This window comes from Trematomus bernacchii, unplaced genomic scaffold (genome assembly GCF_902827165.1).
Source record: "Trematomus bernacchii unplaced genomic scaffold, fTreBer1.1, whole genome shotgun sequence".
Lineage (NCBI taxonomy): Eukaryota > Metazoa > Chordata > Actinopteri > Perciformes > Nototheniidae > Trematomus > Trematomus bernacchii.
Window position 1 is genome coordinate 9,969,499 of NW_022987698.1, and position 23,400 is coordinate 9,992,898.

The 23,400-nt window shown below is 42.2% G+C and overlaps 1 protein-coding gene across 1 annotated transcript; it reads left to right on the forward strand.

The window, feature by feature from the left end:
* The first annotated feature begins 15,841 nt into the window (after positions 1-15,841).
* capza1a (capping actin protein of muscle Z-line subunit alpha 1a) lies at positions 15,842-21,073 on the forward strand. Its single transcript, XM_034139264.1, has 10 exons — positions 15,842-15,964; positions 17,716-17,779; positions 17,885-17,936; positions 18,032-18,095; positions 18,194-18,400; positions 18,480-18,559; positions 18,680-18,758; positions 18,848-18,919; positions 19,026-19,088; positions 20,123-21,073. Exons 1-10 carry the CDS (start codon positions 15,929-15,931, stop codon positions 20,261-20,263), a joined length of 858 nt encoding a protein of 285 aa, XP_033995155.1. The 5' UTR covers positions 15,842-15,928; the 3' UTR covers positions 20,264-21,073.
* Positions 21,074-23,400: the final 2,327 nt, after the last annotated feature.

The window sequence follows — 23,400 nt, forward strand, 5'->3', positions numbered from 1 at the left end:
TAACTAAAGGTACAAAATACATTAAGTGGATTAAAAGTACAAGATTTACCTCTGAATTGTAGGGGAGTAGAAGTACAAAGTAGCATAACATGGAAATAATCAAGTAAAGTACAAGTATCTCAAAACTGTACTTAAGTACAGTACTCGAGTCAATGTACTAAGTAACTTCCCACCTCTGGCTGTTGTAAAGTCCTTGCCAAAATAATTCACATTTCAGTATGTTCTTTTATGGGCCTTCATCCACACTGAATTTGCCTTAGATACGTCTTAGTTGTAAACATATACTACAGATAAAATGTTAATTGTTACAAATTATGCCAGATTTCAATACAATTTGGGAAAAATATTTTTAATGGTTTTATACAATCTAAATACAAGAAAAAACAAACAAGAGAATGAGTGTTCGGGCGGACAGGGACGTTATTCTGAGCGGCAAAAAGAAAGGAGGAGGGATTGCACTGGATGTGAACGAACGATGGTGTAATCCTGGACATGTTACTGTGAAGGAGCGTTTCTGTAGCCCGGACATTGAACTGCTAGCTGTGGGATTACGTCCATTTTATCTACCCAGAGGGGCCGACTGGCCATCTGTAGAATCTGGAGAACCACAGAACGGCCGGTCCTCAAGGGCCGTTGACGGCCGGCCGGCCCTTTAAAAAAAATTGTTTTACGTCATCATTTAAGTTGCGCTGACGGCCTTTTTCTTATCATACATAGTGTTACTGTTTTTGTTACCATTTAAATATTGAATTCTATTTATTACTTTTATTTTAAATCAAATGCACCTGTTTTAGATAATATATTAATTTTGATGTGTAGGTTGATTTGCAGGTTGGTTGTTATTTGTATTGTTACTGTGTATTTTATTATATTAACTAGCTATTTATTGCTATTTATTCAATTAAAATACTGTTATGAACACTATACAATGTCTTTATTTTTGTAGATACCAGAATACATGACACAATGAATCTTTGTAATATATTTATGTTCTCTAGTTTAAAGGGGACCTATCATGCAAAATGCACTTTTGTACGTCTTTTATACATGAATATGTGTCCCCGGTGTTCCAGGGAACTCACCAAGTGTCAGAAAACACAACCCTCTCTCTTTTCCTCCATACCCAAATCTCTAAAAATGGGGCTGCAACGGATCTGATACAGACTGATACAGATTTGAAATTCCTCTGACGTCAGGAACGAGGAGCTCCGCCTATATGGCCAACTCTCCACCTATCAGAGGAATGTGGGGTTGGGCCACGGCCGGCCATTGCCGCTCGAAAGCGCTGGAGACGCTGTAGTACATATGCCAGGCCTGTAAGTGGCGCTGTAGTCTGCCACAAAAACAGCGAAGAAGACTTCCCGCGCATGGTTGCCATGGTTGCCCTTCTGTTTTTCTCCGCTGTGGCTCTTTTTCTCCCTCCCCGAGGCAAGCGTTTGCTCCTGCTGCTGTAATTCAATGCAATCCCTCCCCGTCGAGGCAAGCACTGTAATTCTCTCCGGTTAGTCCACCAGCAGATGACAAACACCCACCTCTCCGCCTCTTCCAAGGAACGAGGGGACCGTGCGGCAGAGTTTCAGTTAGATTTTTTTTCGCCGGTCAACATGTCCGTTAAAGTTTAAATCTTCCGGACAAAATTAGAAAAGTGCCAGTCAAAGGTCTTCTTTGTTATTTATTGAGCTTTAAAACAAATGAATAACTACTCTATATAATAATATAAGAATAATACACGGAGGACGGAGCCTCTCTTTTCCTCCCCCTCTTCTGAGAGCCCAGCAGCTGATCTCAAAGCACGCTCCCCTCTCCTGCAGGGGGGCGTGGTCAGCTGCAGCTCACAGAATCAGCCCCCTGCAAAAACAGAGCTGGAAAGAGCAAATAGAGCGAAATGAGGCATGGCTAAAATGCAGGATCTGTTTGGTATTTTGAAAAAGAAACTATATTTATATACTTTATATAGGTATGGCCCTACAATATATTGTTCAAATATAGCATGATAGGTCCACTTTAAATAATCATACCAGTATTTAAACAATGTATGCTGGTCACCTGGAATCCTGGTAAGCTTCCAGCATGATTTAATACTATTATTAAACATAAACTGGTGATAGATGGATGCTGTTTTTTTTTGCTGGCCAGGATGGCTGGTTTAGCTGGTTTAGCTGGTTCAGCTGGTTCAGCATGGTGCACCAGCTAAACCAGCTGAACCAGCCATCCTGGCCAGCTAAAGTGTCCAAAACCCCTCTAAACCAGCCAGGCTGGTCAACTTAGTTGGTTGAAGCTGTTTTTTTCAGCAGGGTATAGACGCCGCGGCAGACAGGGAGAATGAAAAAACATGGATACAAATCAAAGAAAACTAAAAGAAAAAGGTGGGGCTGAGAAGGCAAGAGAAAAAAAGGTGAAGTCACTCGCAGGTGAAGCATATAAATGTCGCAAATTGACAGACCTTTTTGGCAGCGGCGCTGCTACAAGCACTATCATCAGCAGCTTAGAACAAGTGCAAGATGATGAAGAGAATGATGAGGGCGCGAGTTCAGATATACAGCCAGCCTCCTGCGGGTGGAAGAACCAGCTCAACTGGCACATCTGCAGGGCAAGAACAAGAAGTGGGTGACAATTAATGGATAGTGGTGGTCTACTCTAATGGATAGTGAGGTGGGCTGAAGATCGGAAGGTTGTGAGTTCAAATCCCGCCAGGAACACCACCACTAGTGTGCCCTTGAGTAAGGCACTTAGTCCTTAGTTACTCCAGGGAGAATGTCCCTGTAATTGGTAATTGAAAGTCGCTTTGGATAAAAGCGTCAGCTAAATGAAATGAAATGTAATGTAATTATCCCTTGAACTGCATAAATCCAGCCTAATAAAGAGCTGATTTCTAATAACCAATAACAAATAGTAGGCTACTGTATGTGTGTGTGTTTACTGTTTTACGATGTCCCATGTGTTTAAGACATCTGAGGAGTGTCCTCCCTCTTTAGGTGAGAATTATCCCTTGAACTGCATAAATGCAGCCTAATAAACAGCTGATTTCTAATAACTAATAGTACTGTATTTTTTTTTCTGATGCCCCCCCGTTGACATTTCATGTGGCCGGACTGGGTCAGTTTCCAGGGCTGAATTCTAGTCCCAGTCCGCCCCTGAGAACTTCATTCTGTCATCGTAGTTGCTGTCTACATTCCACCGTACGCGGACGCGGAGGTGGCTGGTGACGTCATTCACTCCTCTGTGGCGAAACTCCAAACTCTTCACCCTTATGCATTCATCACAATAACTGGGGATTTTAACCATGCTAAACTGGACAAATCTCTGCCAACATTCACTCAGTATGTGAAATGCCCCACCAGGGGAAATAATACACTGGATCTTTTATATGCTAATACCAAGGATGCATATTGTGCCACTGCCCTCCCCCCCTGGGCAGATCTGACCACAACCTCATCTTTTTGGCTCCTAAATATGTCCCTCTGGTGCAGAGGCAGCCTGTATCCACCAGGACTGTGAGGAAGTGGACTCCGGAGGCCAATGAGGCTCTACAGGACTGCTTCGAGACCACTGACTGGGACGTGCTTTGTGTGCCACATGGAGAGGACATCAACAACATGACTGACTGCATCACAGAATACATCAACTTCTGTGAGCAAACAATATTACCGGCTAAAACTGTCAACTGTTTCCCCAACAATAAACCCTGGATTACTAGTGACCTGAAAACTCTTTTAAATAAGAAAAAGGAAGCTTTTAAGTCTGGGGACAAATCACTGCTGAAGAGTATCCAGCATGAGCTGAGAGACAAGTTGAGGAGGGGCAGAGATTCCTACAGGAAGAAGCTGGAGACTAAGGCCTAGGCTCCACGGGAACGAAAACGGGTTGTATCCGCATATTTCTCTTGCGTATAGTCCTTTAAGCTACACGACGCCGTAACGGAACGGTAGAAACGGACCCTGCAAACGACAACAGGTCCAAAGGTGGATAGATCTGGGAACGGAGCGCTCTGGGGGGTCCAACGGGGCCGTGTGGCAGCCTATACGGTCATCCGTTTCTGATAATGACGACGCAATAGCCCCGCCTCTCCCCGCCTCTGCTGCTCACCCCCGCAAAAGTACACTGCACACTGAATTCAGATTATTTATCTTTATCTCGATATGGACATAAACGCGAGTGAAGTTTAATCTGACAGGACGGAGACACGCAGCTCCTCCCGCTGTGATGCAGCGGGAGCAAAACACACACTTCAAGTCAGATCATCACCCTTAGCTATTTTAATTACCTCTCAAACTACCTAAACTAGTTATAAATATGTTTATTTTTACTGTCGAGTCATCATTACTGGATCAGCTGCTGCATGAGACAGACACTGACGCTGTCAGAAGAGAGGAAAAAGAGACAGGCTCCGTGTATTTTATTATTATATATCATTATATCGTCGTTATTCATTAGTTTTAAAGCTCAATAAATAACAAAGAAGACCTTTGACCGGCACTTTTATAATTTTGTCCGGAAGATTTAAACTTTAACACACGTTGACCGGCGAAAAACTCTGCCCGGTTCCCTCGGCCCCCACCGCGGAGAATAAACAGAAGTGCAGCCATGACAACCATTCTTCTTCGCTGCTTTTGTGGAGGAAGTTGCTGCTTTTGTGGAGGAAGTTACAGCGCCACGTACAGGCTCGGCATATGTACTGCAGCTTTTCCAGCGGTTGGATGTAAACGGAGCTGTCTCGTGTAGCAAGACACAATCCTGTGTATATTGCGTGTGGACGGAAGCTTTTTGACGTTTGCGTTTGCGTTAATCCTATGCGTTTTGCCGTATGCGTTCCCGTGGAGCCTGGGCCTAAGCTCCAGCAGAACAATAGCAGGGATGTCTGGGCTGGGATGAAGGCAATCACTGGCTTCAAAGGGAGAGACAGACCGACTGTGGGCACCCTGGAGAGGGCCAACGAGCTGAACACCTTCTTCAATAGGTTTAGCTCTCCGCCCGCTGCTGTCTCCTCCACCTCCACTTCACACCTCACCTCCTCCTCTCAGACCCCTTTACACGAGAACGAAACGGGTTGTATCCGCATAGTTTCTCTTGCGTATAGCCCTTTCATTTACACGAGGCCGTAACCAAACGATAGAAACGGACCCCACAAACGATAACGGGTCCCAAGGTGGATAGATTTGCAAACGAAACGCTCTGGGGGGTCAACCGGCTCCGTGTAATCGCCTCTATACGATCATTTCCCGATAGATGAAGCCATAGCCCCACCTCTCCCCTCCTCTGCTGCTCACTGCTGTAGCATGGTCAGTACTGTCAGTAGCTACTGCTAGTGCTACTGGTACTGACCATGCTACAGATGTTAGTACAACATCTACAGCTCGACCATGCTACAGATGTTAGTGCAAAATCTACAGCTCCTCTACCACAACCATCAGCAACAAGTGGACATGGAGAATTACATGAACTACTACATGTTGCTAAATCCACCGCGGGGCATAAACAGAAGGGCAACCATGGCAACCATGCTCCGGGGTCTTCTTCGCTGCTTTTGGTGTATTTTGTGGCGGAAGTTACAGCGCCAGTTACAGGCCTGGCATATGTACTACAGCGTGTCCAGCGCTTTCGAGCGGTCTCGTGTGGAAGTACAGCGCCACTTACAGTCCCGGCATATGTACTACAGCGTTTCCAGCGGTCTCGTGTGAACAGACACGTTAAATGAAACGAATGCGTGTGAACGGAAGACTTTTTTGAAAATGCATACTGTGCATAAATCAGGGTTGCCAACTCTCACGCATCTGGCGTGTGACACACGCTTTCACTCTCAATCTCACGCTCTCACGCTGCCCAAACTATTCTCACGCCAAAAGCAAGAATACCGAAGACTAGAAACGGTTTTGAAAACTTTTGTCACGTAGTGATCGTCTTCTCAATAGAACATCTTTGATAATGTCTTCTGGCCAATCAGAATCACGATAACGGCGTGCTGTTGTTGCAGGAAGTCCCGACGGAGAATACTTTTGCGGTAGTACATCTCTATACACATCGATACAACATTACGTGTTGATAGAAATCAACACGTAATGAAATAAGACCCCACGGTTTGATGATTGATAGGTGTGTGGGCTGTCTTTCATTTTGACACACAGAACAATGGGGGCTATCCACCCTTATCCACAATGTAAAGTAATTCACACAGCCTCTTCCCTCTTCCCCTTTCACACCAGCGCTTTTTCAGCTCCGGCTCGGAGCTAGAGCCTGAAAAGTATCGTTTTTTCCTGTTCACACCGCAGCAGCTCCAAAAAATTGTCGGTCTAAAGGCAAGAGCTTCGGAGTTAGAAAGGGAAAAGCGCTGGTGTGAAAGCCGCAATATGAGGAGCAGCAGGTTCAGCTTTCAGAACAACGTAACAAAAAACTAATATGGCATTCATTTTTTTAAATATGTCGTGTAGTAATAGATTTATTTATTTTTCTTCTCAAGAGAGTACCAGAATGTGTATTTTATGTTAGTATTTCAAAAAATCTCCTGGGGAAGAATCCCCCCAGACCCCCCTGCAGGGGTTGGGTCTTCAGCATGTCAACTCTTTCACTTGTGGGGAAATTGCAGGATTGGCTCCAGGTCGCCCTTTTTATTTACTACAAGACAAATGTGCCTTTTTATTTCATACAGTTCAATTTGGATTGAGACAGGGAAATAATCTAAACCTCACGCGTAGCGTTTCACTGTCGGGGGGAGCGTGTATGTAATTACATTGTAAATACTGACTTGAGCCCCACCACTGTATGGGTTACCCCTACCATAGATTACCCAACAAAAATACTCTGGAGCCGCAACTGCCGACCCGTATTGCGCATGCGCAGATCTAAGATCCAGTAGAAATGATAAAAAAGTAAAAGTCTGCTGCTTAATGTTCTACTAGACCAAAATAGAGTCAAAGAGTATATGAGATTGAGAGTGTGTTAAGTAATATATTTGGCAGTTTGGAGTAAGTCTGTAGATTTGTCTGTGTGTGTGTGTTTCATGTATAGGCCTCTCACGATAATTAATTTTGTTGGATACATTTTCCCAGAAATTATTGCGATAAACGATAATATTGTCGGCACCGTTGTATGACCATTTTAGACCACTGACATAATGATAATATATAATAATAATTCAAGTACATCCTTTCAAACTGCTAGTCACATCCTCATGTAAATGGCAATTTATCGAGGTCAGAAAAGTTATCGAGTTCATTTTTATTTATCGTACGATAAGTCAATTAATTGCTTATCGCGACAGGCACACAATAAAACAGTGGAAACAAACATGTTTGACTTTCATTAGTGAATGAAACTGTGTGCCCTTTATAGTCTGTGTCCATTATTGTGTATTTGTATATATTGTATATATATCCTATATGCTAAGGTCCCGCTGCTGACACGATAGCAGTCATTTCGTGCGCATATGTGTAATTAAACCGAATTAAACCCATGATATCAAAATCTCACTCCAGCCAGGTACCCAAAGTTGGCAACCCTGGCATAAATGCAAACGTGCCTGTGTAAAGGCAGCCTAAGGCGCCGTTTACACGAGGAGAAAACTGCTTGTATCTGCATAGTTTCGCGTGCGTATAGCCCTATTATTTACACGAGGCCGATAGAAACTGACCCCACAAACAATAACGGGTCCCAAGGTGGATAGATTTGCAAACGAAACGCTCTGGGGGGTCAACCGAGTCCGTGTAATCACCTCGATACGAATATTTCCTGAAAAAATAACGATAGCCCCGCCTCTCCCCACCTCTCCTGCAGCAACTATCAAAAATAGCTGTGTTAATTAAACGCACAAGGGGTTCTTGAATGAAATAATATTATAAAAGGCAAACCAGAATTGTTAACGCCCAATATACTCCTTAAACAAAATAAACAGAGTCAGATTTCATGCATTGATCCATTATATTGACAAAGGAGGATCTCACCCGGTGTTTGTAGAGAATATCTCTCTTTCTGAGCCGTCCTCTCCACGGAGACCTTCTTGGTCGGGATGCAATATCCACAGATTCGGTTTCTTTCAGTTTCAGTTTCAGTTTCGGGGCTTAAACAGAAGGGTAGCCATGGCAACATTGTGGCGGGGCTGCTGGGCTGCTCTTCTTCGCGGCTTTTGGTGTATTTTGGCGGAAGTTACAGCGCCACTTACAGTCCCGGCATATGTACTACAGCGTTTCCCGCGGCCTCGTTTGAACAGACACGTTAAATGAAACTAATGCATGTGAACGGAAGACTTTTTTGAATACGCATACTGTGCATAAACGCAAACGGTCCCGTGTGAGCGGGGCCTAAGCTCCAGCAGAACAATAGCAGGGATGTCTGGGCTGGGATGAAGGCAATCACTGGCTTCAAAGGGAGAGACAGACCGACTGTGGGCACCCTGGAGAGGGCCAACGAGCTGAACACCTTCTTCAATAGCCGCGTTCACACCGGAGTACTTTTCACCGTACTTTTCGCGTTTAGTTCCGTTAGTACCCCTTATGTCGCGTTCACACCAAAAAGAGTACTTAATCTCGGGATCTATTATCTATCTATATATCTAATCTATTATAACAAAAGTGGTAACGACCGGAAGACCAGTAAATGGTACGAGCGCTTGGATGCTCTGCTAGGCCACAGACCTTTTCTCCCGGACAGCATCGACCGATGGTGTGGGAGGCCGCTCAAACGGCGGATTCAGTGGCCAACGATGACGACCACGACGAAGGTAAAATCAACTACATGCACTGGGGTTTTAATCTGCACAATAATGGTCTCAGATGTACTTTTATTTGCTCAGTAGATCAAGCTAGCCATGCTAGGCTGAACTGGCTAACACCGGCCCCGAGCTAGCTAATAACATCTAGCTAGCTAGATATTCTCGGCCGCTATGAAAACGTTTTGACTTGTGAATAACTGTGCAGTGTTTCTGTAATTTGCTTCACTAACTCATGGCACTAATCGTGTGTTTCAGGCGAGGATGGACAACTCTCGGGATTGGAAACAAGCGAGCTTTGCCTTCTAGATCACAGCGCTTGGTCGTCCCCCTTACCAGCAACCAAACGCAAAGGTACACACACTGTAACTTTGTCTTGAAAGAACGTTACGCATCGAACTGATGTTCACAATCATGTTTATTTCCTTCTTGGTACAATTATGAAACAGCGTGAAAATGTATTCGCCTAGACCGGCATTTACAAATGTTCGCGCCTTTTTACTCTCTCACAAACATTGTAAACATCCGGGCTAGAGGTCACATGACTTCCGGTAAGAAAACTTGCCTCAACAACATTAAACAAAGTTCAAGCATACATGAAGCACTCTTCAAAAAGCACTCTTCAAAAAGCACTCAGACACACTCAGTGTGTGTGTGTGTATAAATATATATATATATATTTTATGCTATTTGCTCCTATATTATCTTCTACTATACACCTCCATTGTGTACACTCAGTCTGTGTGTGTGTGTGTGTGTGTATATATATATATATATATATATTTTATGCTATTTGATCCTATATTATCTTCTACTATACACCTCCATTGTGTACACTGTCTTGTCCCGGGCCTGCACCCTGTCCAATGTTGACTAGTAAACACATTCCTAGTATGTTGTAAAACTACATGGCGACTAAACAGATCTTGTATCTTGCTTATTTTCCCCTCTTAGGAAAGCGGACACGGGATGCGAATTTCTTTGACACCGTCCAGGCGTTGGAGGACCGGCGTGCCGTGGTGAAAGAGTCGATGCACGGGGATCAGATGGTGCTGTTCACCAAGGCCCAGGAAACGGAGGACAAGATGCTCACCAGTTCATTTTATATTATTGTTATTACTGTTATTATATAGTCTTGATACAACTGACACTTTATTTTATATTGATAATGTTAATTTACATGTACAACTTCTATTTTATTTACATTAAAAATGTGAACTTCTATTTACTGTTATGTCTTGAGAGTGCAATAAAGAAAACCTACATGGCGATTAAACAGATCCTGTATCTTGCTTATTTCTCCTGACACTTTATCTTTAGTGACCTGTGTAGCATCCTATACATCACATGTAAGTGATTATTCTGATACCATCATGTTTCATCGGTTATAAACTGGCAAAGCTTTATTTGTCATTTGTTTATCATCAATGTTGCAACCTTGTGGAGGAATGGCAGGGGCACATACACAAATATGATAATTTATATCATTTTAAATATTATTTGACCTAAAACTAAATGTTTTTATGATTGTCCTCTGAGGAGGACATGGGGATTTGCAAACTTTTAATTCCCCCCCCCATTTTACACAACACAAAATGGAGTCCACTATGGGCCGAAACTAACATGTAGGTTTCCATAGTGTTTATGGCAGACGGATGCAGTGGGTCTCAGGAAGACATATAATAAATAATAAAGGTGGGTTTGCTGCTGAGCCTATTTACTGTGCATACAACACACCTGGCACAGTTTATTGTTATTATATTGCCACACTGTACACTATTGTAATGTTGCCTGTCTTGACTGGAAAATAAAAGAGAGAAACAAAAGCACTGTACAAAAGATCAGCTTTATTGTCAAAATGTTTACAATGTACAATTTACACGCTGTTCAGATGCCTCATAAGGGCTGTGCGCGTGTCTTGCCCCCCAGCCTCGGCAATGGCTGGCCCATCAAGCTGGGTCGCCGGTAAGGCAGTCCATTCGTCCCTGTACTCATCATTACTTTCACAAAGGTTATGTAATATGCAACATGCTGCCACCTGGATTTTGATCTTGTCCATCTTGCAGTCGTTTCTTTTCATCAAGCACCGCCACCTGCCCTTCAGTCTGCCAAAAGCGTTCTCCACCACCACTCGTGCTCGGCTTGTTTTGTTATTGTACGCAAGTTGCTCAGGCTGCATTAACTCAGTTACAAAGCTGTATAACATGAGCACAAACAGCACAACTTCAGTCGACTCCATCTCCATCATGTCTGAGGTCGGAAGGTAAACAACAGACGCCTAATGTACAGCGAGTGGGTGGGCGTCGCAGTATACGCGGGAAGTTTTTCTTCTTCTTCTTCTCTTGTTTTGTAGCGGATTGCAAACAACTTTAAGGTGCATACCGCCACCTACTGTACTCGCCGTGAAGTGGTTTGTGGCCTGACAGTAAAGCCAAAGCAGAAGAAGAAGAAGTGACGTCAGCGGCTCATTTGCGTAATCTTCCCTCAGGGAAAAGTACTCCGGTGTGAACGCGATCTGTACTAAGTGCCCTGGGGTAAAAAACACCGGGGCTCTGATTGCCGGAACTAAGTACAGGAAAGTACTTGGTGTGAACGCGGCTAATAGGTTCAGCTCTTCGCCCGCTGCTGTCTCCTTCACCTCCACTTCTCACCTCACCTCCTCCTCTCAGCCTGGTGTCAGCATCCCCCCTCTGCTCACCACCTCCACTTCACACCTCTCCTCCACCACCCAGCCTGGCTTCTTCACCCCCCCTCTGCTCACATTGCCGCTGACCCCCCCCCCCCCCCCTCTGCTCATCTTGCCTCAGACCCCCCCCCTCTATCACCCCTGCCATCAAGCCCCCCCCCCCGCTTCACTGTGAGCACAGGACAGGTCCAGAGACTGATGGAAAAACTCCACCAAGGCAAGGCTGCTGGCCCTGATGGTATCAGCCCCAGGGACCTGTGCCCGCCAGCTGTCTCCTGTTCTCCAACATCTGTTCAACCTGAGCCTGCACCTGGAGACCATCCCGGTGCTGTGGAAGACGTCCTGCGTTGTTCCGGTCCCTAAAGGCCCTGACACACCAGGCAGTCACCAGAGAACTCGCCGACACCCAACACCGACAGTTCCATCAACGAGTTCTCCTGCGTCTTGGCCGTGTGTCGCACTGGAAATCACTGCAAAGACTTCAGCCGAGCACGTACGAACTGCGCATGCGTGAGTGGCAATAACTCTCCTTACCAGCAGGCGGCGGTAGTGTGTATTCGTCATTCAAAATAGGCAACAACCGGAAGACAGAGAAGAAGAACAGACTGATATAAACAAACAAATAGCATGTGCGTTCCATTTTCACTCTCGTCTATCGAAAACATGTTTTAGAATATAAAAATACATGAATGATGAAATGAGCACATAAAGTGCAGACATACTATAAAATCACAGTTAATAGACCTGCATCTGATGATCGCAGTGTTCTGGCGGGTGTGTAGTTTATTGAGTCAGCAATGTAATAATGGCCACTTCTTGCTAAATTTACGATGAGATGAAAAACCGGACTTGACCAAACAAATCACGGAGCTCTCAGCAGAGGACAGCCGGGGACGCTCCCGCCGATGTCAGAGATGTCCCTGCTATGTGTGGGAGGTAAGAGAGGACATTTAAGGGCTATGTTTGATGTCTTTAAGTATCACCTGCTGGTGTTTAGCTGCTGTCCTGTGCCTTAAATCGTTTGTTTACGTCCCTCACTTCCGTTTCGCTTCTCATTTGCTAGCTGAACAGCTGATCAGAGTGGTTTCTTGGCCCGATAGCTTGTGTCGACCGTGAAAGACCAAATAAGGCGTGTCACGGCCGAGGGTTCGGGACACACCAAATTGACTTTGGGCGACAAGGAACCCGTTGTCGCCAAACAACGCAAGACGGCCGATATCGGCCTGGTGTGTAGGGGCCTTAAAAAGACGACTCCTTCTGGGCTCAATGACTATCGCCCTGTAGCACTCACATCTCATGTGATGAAGGTGCTTGAGAGACTGGTCTTGGCCCATCTCAGACCGCAGGTGAGATCATTCCTTGACCCTCTGCAATTTGCCTACCAGCCTCACCTGGGGGTGGACGATGCCATTATTTACCTGCTGCAGCGTGCTCACTCATACCTGAATGGATCGGGTTGCACTGTGAGAATCACCTTTTTTGATTTCTCCAGCGCATTCAACACGATCTAGCCTCGGCTACTGAGTGACAAGCTGCAGGCGATGAGGGTAGACGCATCCACCATCTCCTGGATTACCAACTACCTCACGGACAGACCACAGTACGTCCGGCTGGGCAGTGTGCTGTCTGATGTGGTGGTTGGTAGTATTGGAGCCCGACAGGGGACTGTGCTGTCTCCTTTCCTGTTCACCTTATACACCTCTGACTTTCAATACAACTCAGAGTCATGCCACCTGCAGAAGTTTTCGGATGACTCTGCTGTGGTAGGGTGTATAAGGGATGGACGGGAGGAGGAGTACAGAGCGCTGGTGGGTGATTTTGTAGAGTGGACTGGTGGAAATCATCTGCTTCTGAATGTGGCCAAGACCAGAGAGATGGTCATTGATTTCAGGAGGAAGAGGACTTCTCCTCCTCTGCCCCTGTGCATTCTAGGAGAGGATGTGGCTGTTGTGGAGGACTACAAGTACCTGGGAGTGCACTTAGACAATGGGCTGAACTGGAGGATCAACACTGACGCTGTGTACAAGAAGGGGATGAGCCGACTCTATTTTCTGAGGAAGCTGATATCCTTCAACGTATGCGGCAAGATGCTGGAGATCTTCTATCAGTCTGTGGTGGCTAGTGCACTCTTCTTTGCTGCGGTCTGCTGGGGGGGCAGCATAAGAGACGGTGACACCAGCAGGATCAATAAACTGATCAGGAAAGCTGGGTCAGTCATCGGCATCAAGCTGGACCCCTTTGAAGCTGTGGTGGAGAGGAGGACACTGAACAGGCTGTTGTCCATCATGGATAACCCCACCCATCCTCTCCACCTGCAGCTGGACAGTCAATGGAGCTCCTTCTCCAACAGACTGCTGCAGCTCCCCTGTCTCAAGGACAGATACTGGAAAACATTCCTGCCCATTGCTATAATACTGTACAATAAATCACCTCTGGCTGGAAGAGAACTCTCTGCTCCAGAGTTTCTCTTGAAATAAAACCACGTTGTACATTTTACTCATACATAATCTGTTCAATATTTAATACTCCATATATGTCATATATTTTGAATATATATATATATATATTTGTATATATAATATCTGCATGTATATTTTCTATTTCAACTTGTATATTTTCTATTTCAACTTGTATATTTTCTATTTCAACTTGTATATTTTCTATTTTATTTTATTTTTCTTTTCTTTCTATTCTTGTTTATTTTGTAGTTTTGTTTTATTGTAAAATGCCTTGTCTTTTATGCTGCTGTAACAAAACAATTTCCCAAATTGGGATCAATAAAGTACTATCTTATCTTATCTTTTCTTATCTTAAAAATTGGACAACCTCAACCTTAATAACTGGCTCTTTGTGCGTTTTACTGACTAAAGCCTATGGGATAAATAAAGTTTTCTGAATGTGATTATATTATGAAATATATTATTATATATAGAAACATTTCCCAATTTGGGATCAATAAAGTACAAAAGTATATCTTATATAATGGTAATAAGACACATGTATATGTCCAATGGAAAGGCACCAGGATAAAAGATAGTAGGAGCAGCTTCACCGTGTTACTCAGTGATACTGTGAGTGACCTGATTTAAAGATGAATGAGCACAATGGACAATTAGGCTCCCAACACTTCTATATAATGTATATCATGAGTGGGTTTTCTTCGTATACAATAAAAGGGCATGGGGTTTGCATCCAAAGTCCTATAGTGTGTGATACGTGTTCATTATTTATTCACACAATTTAATTTTTTTTACAATATTTCTTGTCTTTCTTCATCTGTCGTCTCAGGTGTGTGTAAATGCAAAGTATATATTTTTTTGAAATACAAAACCCAGCATTAGTTTGAGTAAAAATAATAGCTGGCTGAGAATCCTGATGCCGCGTTCAGGTGATTGCAGAGTTATTGTAATTAAGACAACCATCGTCTATATGGCGTGTATGTCAAAATATAAGTCGTAGTTTTATTTTGACTACTACGGTTATCTCATATTTCTAACGCTCTTACGTGGGCCTATTGCTATTAACCAATATTCACATAATGGGTCGATCATGCAAGCAATCCCGGCTGAAGTGAGGTAGCTACTTCAGCCGGGATTTTGTCTTTAGAGGAAATTACACCTAGAATGAAATGGATATAGGTTAGTGGAATTACATTAATATTATCAATAGTATTCAGTATTTTTAATCCGTACATGATCAACACTAATGTTGATAAACAGTTGTCTTTAACACTTGCAACCAGTCTCTAACGTACAATTCCCCCCATTAAGCAAACATGACTTGAACGCGTCAGGGTTGCCAGGTTTTGGATATTGTCAGCTTCGGTTTGTATGTGAAAGTGTTGTACATTTTAAAAAAACAAAAAACTAATCATGCGTTTCTTTTGGGTAAATATTGTTGTTATTATGTAACACATCCGTTATAAATCCGTTTTAATTATTATTATTATTATAAAATCATTTATTTATTTAAAAGTCGGTTCTATTTCCATCGCTTTACCCATAAATACGTGATTTACTGTTAGCCTATAAACAGTTTACATCTCTCTCCAACAAATAATTTTCATTAATCTACTTCTGATGATGCATAATGTATATTACAATCCTGTTTTTACATTAATTGTATTCACCTGCAATGCTGTCTTCCAGACATTTTTTGCTTTTTGATTAATGATTTACTGATACATCTTCCCTATGTTTTAACTTGTTATATTTTAATTATTGTATTCTCTTTTCGCTTGTACTGACGTTATTTGTGTTCCTTTTGTTATTATTGTTAATTAATAGCCTACATATTTAATGAGCATTGTTAAAGGAAGCCTGAGATCACATATTTGAATTGCCAACTACTTTTTCTATGTAATTGTTGAGCAGACGTATGATTATAAAGAACATGAACCTTAAAATAATACTTAAAGGTGTATTATTGTATATTCGTGGGGACAACATGGAGAGTGTTCCTGCTCGGCCTGCGGCTGTTCTGGGAGGAGTCCCACATACCTGGCAACACCGACGGGCGCTTTGTTAACACTTCATTGAGCCAAGATGGCAGATTTCGATGAGCTCAGCGATGAAGAGAAGGTATTACTTTATAAATTAATTGTGTTATTATTCTTTTACCCTTAGTGTTTGTCTGGGATAATACCAAAGCTTTATGAAACGCTCACGTTGTAGCATGAATTGCAAATGGGCCGTATTAGGCGTGTGCTGGTGGAGCTAGCTAAACCGAGGTAGTGTTTGACAGTTCAGAGTTGCATGTTGTTCCTGTGCACAAACACACAAGTTAGCTAACTTATATGGCTGTCTTTACTTAAAAAGTAACATATGAGTACGGGCTGAGCTTGAGTTTAGAATATTTAAAAAAGAAAAAGCTAATGCTAAGATGTAAGGAAGTCGAGCTACTTCCTGCATTTACAGTAAGGATAATGAGTGCATCGGCAGACTAACACCACCCACACCCAGTTCACTATAACTTCATGCAGCTGCTTATACTGGTCTCGCCGACATCAGAAGTTATAGTTAGTGTATCGAGTTGGTTGAGTTTGCAAGTATTATGTATTTAGCTTGGGACTTTTGCACTCCGTTCATGGGACAGACGCAGTTTTCCTGCAGTGTTATTGGGGCTTGCAGCGACTGGCTGCCTCAAGCTGCTACATGTTGAAAAGTAATGCTCTGCATTCCTACAGCTGATGGAGCTGCTAGGGGCTTACCCCTCCCAAAACTGCTACAGTGACCCCTCTAAATACATTTAAAGAAGTCAGTGCAATAAGTGTTGGGAATTCCCCTTTCTGAACTTTAATGGACATATCCTTTTTATTTAAATGTATAAAACTACTTTGCACAATTGTGTTTTGAATATAGTATCCCATGTTTATGTTGTATTATTAGGCTGATTTATTGTAGTGTATTTTAACTTGGTCTGTATATTTCTCATTGTGATGTCCTGCCTTGCTAACCCACTGCTGCTGTAATAAAATAATGTCCATATTTGGGATAAATGAAGAACATGTAGGGAAATCTAATACTTCTGATAGCATCTTAATCAGTCATAAGCTCAGATTGCTTTACTGCTTGTCTGTGCCTTGGAGGCTTTTCTAGGCACTGAATGGAGCCACTATTCAGGAGTGTGCTGAAACTAGGTTACTCATTGTTATGCCCCTCTGCCCTTTCAGCTGGACAGGCCATTTGTAGGTCACTGCCAGCTGCTGCCTGGGGGCTCAATAACCCTGTCTGTCTGTCTGTCTGACAGACGCCATCACTGGCAAAGCCCCTCTATAATGTGGCAGGGACATTATGATGGAGGAAAAAGCTGCCACAAATGATTAATGAATTACAACTTCTCTCTTGAGAGTACACCTCGCTTCCACATTTGTATATGCTGCCTTGATTGTTAAACTCAGTCCCTTTTTGAGTATTACCTTATGGAGCACTAGTACCTGCAACAACTTCTACACCCTGCAGCTTTGACACCACATGCTTACACTTGCATTCTGGATGCTAAGAAAAGCCCTTGGGCGTCATTCACTGCTCGCCATCTAAGGAGTGGCCAAAATAAAGTGAACAAGCCCGCTGCCAAGAAACTTATCAGACAGCTCTCTGCTTCTCTCTAGTGGCTGCCTGCATGTCTTCATTTTGCATGAACACTATACATTGGCTAGATCTTTTTTTTAAATCTGCAAATGTGGCTTATGATTAAAGAAAGTTGTTATTCTGCTCTACCACAGTTTGTTTAGGCATGAAGGGAACTGCCTCCATATTTTATACACTTTTTTTTGTGATATTGCGATGCCTCCTACTATTTTCAAATATAATGACAAGTTATGTATTTCTAGGTCCGTATTTCGGCTAACTTTGTGATGCACGCTCCTCCTGGAGAGTTCAACGAAGTTTTCAATGGTGAGCGTCTTTCTGATTGACATCTGTAGGACGACCTGAATTTAACACTGGAAAACAATAGAACAATTTGTGAACGTGTTTACCATCTTAATTCTTTCTTTACAGATGTGCGAATACTGCTCAACAATGATAACCTTCTCAGAGAGGGCGCGGCTCAGTAAGTTACATATTATTTTTTTTAAAGTTGTAAGAAAATGGTATTCTGGATGTGCATTGAACTTATGGTTGTATTCTTTCTTTTTCTTGAATCAGCGCCTTTGCCCAGTACAACATGGATCAGTTCACCCTTGCTAAAATTGAAGGATATGAAGATCAGGCAAGCTTATTAGTGAAATGTCATCATTATTTTTACGTTATTAAGCCAATTCCTGCGTTAACAGGTGGAGTAATGACAGGTTTCTCTGACCCATAAAGGTCCTGATAACGGAGCATGGAGACCTGGGTAATGGCCGCTTCTTTGACCCTCACAACAAGATTTCCTTCAAGTTCGACCACCTGAGAAAGGAAGCCAGCGACCCCCAGCCGCATGAGGGCGAGTCGGGCCTCAGGTCCTGGAGAGACGCCTGCGATTCTGCTCTCAGGGCCTACGTCAAGGAGCACTACCCCAGTGGAGTTTGCACCGTAAGCTTTCCCAGACTGCACTGCAGCCATGTGAATTGTTGCTCACAATGAATCACTCATCCTGTGTTATCTGCCTCAGGTTTATGGGAAAACAATCGATGGCCAGCAGACCATTATCGCTTGTATCGAGGGCCATCAATTTGAGCCTAAAAACTTCTGGTAAGTTGAATTCAATGTATTCACTTAATCAATTATGTTGGTGAAGTGTAAAGGCAGTGATGTTTTTGATGTGTTTGGCATTGTGTTTTTGGTGAACTATTTTCTTTTCTCTGTGTCCAGGAACGGCCGCTGCCGGTCTGAATGGAGGTTCAGTGTCTCGCAATCTACAGCTCAGGTGGTTGGAGTCTTGAAAATACAGGTAGGTGGAGAAATGTTTAGGTGTAGTATGAGTTTAGCTGTGAAGTGTGTTCTGTTTCACTTTAGTGTGCATGTCTTCTACATTTCCAGGTACATTATTATGAGGATGGAAATGTACAGCTGGTCAGCCATAAAGATGTACAGGAAGCACTGACCGTGTCTGTAAGTAGGAAATCATTAAATAGACCTATTGGAATATATCATATGTGCTTTATGTTGAAGTGTGTTTTAAGTTGTTTATTTAACCAACACATGTATTTTTGGGCAGAATGAGAGCCAGACTGCAAAGGAGCTTGTGAAAATTATTGAGGATGCAGAGAATGAATACCAGGTATGTGGAAGTTAAAGAGACAGTGCGTATAATTTAGGGGATTTCCAAGCACAAATGGAATAGTACGAATAACTTTTTCAAGTGTATATAATTCTGTGAAACAAATATTCCTTGTGCAAGTGTTATCTTTGAATGAGCCTTTCATATTCACACAGAGAGCAGATCCTATGTCCTCATAGGAAGCAGGTTCCCGGTTCATTTCCCTTAAAGCTGCTCAGTCGCCCATGAAGCAAAGGCTATTTGTGCATTTAACAACTTTAAGGAACCATTGATTTAAATGAGGGCTATTCCAGTGTTCCTAATGGAGAGTGTACCTGAACAAATCACATCATTTTCTTCCCTAATGTAAGTCTATGGGAAAAGCTATTTTTGGGCCCTGGTATCATGTTACCAAAGTGGTATTTTCAAGTTGTTTTGGTCCTTGTGATAATGGCTCCAAAGCAAAACTCGTCTGGGAGGGCTTGCCCCATCTTCCACAGAGTCCATGATGTTGCACCAGCATGTATTGTTGTATCCCAGAACAGGCAAAGTAAAGATGAGCTTATTGGATGCGATTCCAATAAGTCCTATATACTCCTCATTTGAGAATAAGATGAGTTGCCCTCATATGTGTCAACATTGCCCTGCATACTGACCAAGACATAAAAGACTCATTTGATTCAGAATGCTGCTTATACATTTCCAAGCACTACCACAAAAGTCAAATATGCAATTTGAATCATTATCAAAATCAGATTTTCAGACCAACATGCCTAAAATAAAACTTGTTGATCTCTGACAAAACATGTCCCCTTTAGACATGGAGGAATTAGAATGAATAGTACTAGTAGTAGATTTAACAAACACATAAAGAGTATAAAGCTGTTTCATAGCTAATGTACACACTCAAATCTTCACATTAAATGCAACACAAAAGAACATTTTAAACAATTGACATGGCTCATAGGTTCTGTTTTGTTTAGAAAATGTTCAATTGACTGTCACTGGCAGATGCCATCCTGGTACAACTTGTACTTATCTGTGTTGTGTTTCAGGTGGCCATCAGTGAGAACTATCAGACCATGTCGGACACCACCTTCAAAGCCTTACGCAGACAGCTCCCAGTCACCCGCACCAAGATCGACTGGAACAAGATCCTCAGCTACAAGATTGGCAAGGAGATGCAGAATGCTTAGAGGACAGACGCTGTTTGGGTGGCGACAAACGAACGAGAAGAAGCTGATGCTCGTGCAAAGATGTGTGACGCACCGTAACGTACTGTATGTCCTGCTAAAAGAGACATTTGTTTGGGGTCTTTACAGAGAATGACATCTTCCGTTATGCACTACGAGGGGATGTCTTCATTTACAACAAAATGTAACTCGCTCATTTGCAAACATATTATTTTTCAACAAATAAAGCCTTAAGTGACACTGTGAAAGCTTGGGTCATTCCTTGCTGTTCAAATTCTTAGTCTCATGGTAAACAAACATAGTTTCTGATCCCTCAGTGCTTCATAATGGACTCGCATCCTCCCACAACCCCTCGACTTTCATGTAGCAACTAATTAACCCCCTCTATATAACAAAACTGATATTCTTTAAGAGCTTCCAATACCCCCTATAGTTTTTTATTAACAGAAGGCAAATACTGTATGCAATTTGATTTATTAGCAGAGACACTTAACATTACCAAATTATTTGGTTTAGTCTAATGTGTTTATATGTATGCATCTCTCTGGACGCAGGGTTGTAGCCAAAGCATCAACTTTCTTTGCCCATTTCCCTACTATATTCCCTCTTGAAGTTCTTTCTCTCATCATAGATTTTGAAAGCCATTTTTGGTTGTAATCCCTCTCTACTCCCCTGGAATGATAAAAGTATTGGTGTCCTCCAGCCAGCGGTTTGCCTTTTAGCTTTTGCTATATTTTTTATACAATCATTGTACATTTATTATTCATGAAATAAAAGTATGATCTTCAAGCAATGTTGATCATTTGTGTGTTACATCTTGTGTTGAGTTTCTTTTACAGCGCCTGGGCACTATATGCTTTATTCAGGGAATCTTTTTTGACTACATTTGATTGCTCTAGGCCAGGGGTGTCAAACTCAAATACACAGTGGGCCAAAATTAAAAAAATCGGTACTAGTTGAGGGCCGGACTGGTTCAATGTTTATTGCAAAACTTATTGAAATTAACTTATTGCACACATTAAACCTGGAACTAACAAAGCTTAAAGGTGGGGTATGTAATTTATTTCAGAAACACCTTTTGTTATATTCCATGGAATGCTCTTAACATCCCGATAGCAATGAATATATGAAATGCTTTGACAATAAATACATAAATGTTAATCTGTGGAAGCTGTAGCGCTGTAAAAAGCAAGACCAATCATTTTAGCCGGCCCGGCTAAAATAACTGGATGGCCTACCTGCCTGTCAGCCTGCTATCTGTGCACAAACTTATCTCGTGCCCTCATTGGTGATGTGCGCGTTCGTGTGTGTTGGAGGAGGGGCTCTATAAGGAAGTGGCAGATTTTTTCCGGTTGTGTATTTTCAAATTCTAGCGCACTCGAGCTGGTTTCTCCAAAATTACCTACCCCACCTTTAAGGTGGGGTAGGTAACTTATTTACAATATAGCCAAGTCAAAAATGTAAAGGATGTCAAAATGTATGTGGAAGTAAATGTTAATCTGTCACCAGTAATAGTTCATGTTTCTCGGAGAAACTTTGTTGAAAAATGACAAAAATATAATTTTATTTAATTGTTTATTTGGCAGGGACAATGCACAGTAATGAACACTTAAAACATTAAAATGTGTCAAGCGTAACAGTGCCAGATTTAGCTTTGAGCTAGTTTCCATCCGCAGTCCATCAACCAACACCCATAATGGGAAATGGGTGTTCGTTAACCGGTGACTAGTAGTTCCTATAAAGCAGGGGTGTCAAACTCAAATACACAGTGGGCCAAAATGAAAAAATGGGTACTAGTCGAGGGCCGGACTGGTTCAATGTTTATTGCAAAACTTATTGAAATGAACTTATTGCACATATTAAACGTGAAACTAACAAAGCTTAAATGATTGCCAACATTAAACATTAAATAATCAGTTACCTTAATTTCTTATGGCTCTATCTGCAGCTTTTCCGGAGTCATTTCTTATGATTACATTTTTCCACAGGCCAACAACAGCTTCAAAAAAACATTTTCCCTCAAAGAAAAAAACAAACATGCCCTGTTGTCGCAAGAAAAAACGTGAAGAAGGAAACATTTAAACTCAGTTTGCTGCTCTGTGATGCTAGTCTAAGCCAGATACTTGGCATCTCATCTTGGGTGCAAGTTCATCAATGTTTGGGCTCAGGCTCTGAGCTGAGGAAATCCTCAGGATTGAGTGAAGGTGTGTGTGCAATATACCGGCGGGCCAGATCTAATAGTAATTACAAATTATCCTGCGGGCCGAAATTAAATCCACCATGGGCCTGATTTGGCCCCTGGGCCTTGAGTTTGACACATGTGATTTAGAGTAAACAACTGAATAAATTAAATTAAATCTAGTATCCCCCAATCCAACAGCCTGACAACAGACCATAATGTAGTGGAATACATTTTGCATCATATAAAAATAATGCAGCCTGTTTTCTTAAGAGGGAGAATTGTGATGTGAATTTGGTCCAATGACCTTCTTCAAGTCCCTAATGCATTAATATATTTTGCAGATGTATGTTTGCCTAGCGTTGGAAATTCACCTGTGTGTTGTAAACCAAATTTCTCTGAGGTTTGCTTATAATTAAGCATTCAAAGTATGTCACTGAATACTCCTTTCGGTACATTTCATTTGTCTTTGCTATACATTACACGTTTTTTAATGAACAGAATAAAACTCTTTTTGAAACAATACATACCAAATATGTGGTGCTTGCTGATTTTCCTTGGTTTAGCAAACTCATTATGTTTAAGTGGGGTAAAATCATTTTGCTCTAAATAGGTGTCTGTGTGTGTTGAAAATAATTGTAGTGCAGAATGCCACGTTTTCAAATATGTAGATTTACTGCTCTTTGGTATTATGTCATACATACATATGTCATTCTCATACATATATGGTCATGACGTAATTGCACATAATACATCTTTGGGTTTTGAATTTCCATACTAAAGTAGATTAATCAAATGCGAAAATGACACATTGCATATCCTTTGGCTTGATATTTCAAAACGTATCACTCACTCAACAGCTTAATCCATTAAATGTATAATGACTACAGCCAAAGTGTATTTTAGTATTGTGAAAACATTATATTATGTAATCGATGGGAACGCCCATTTCACATGACTC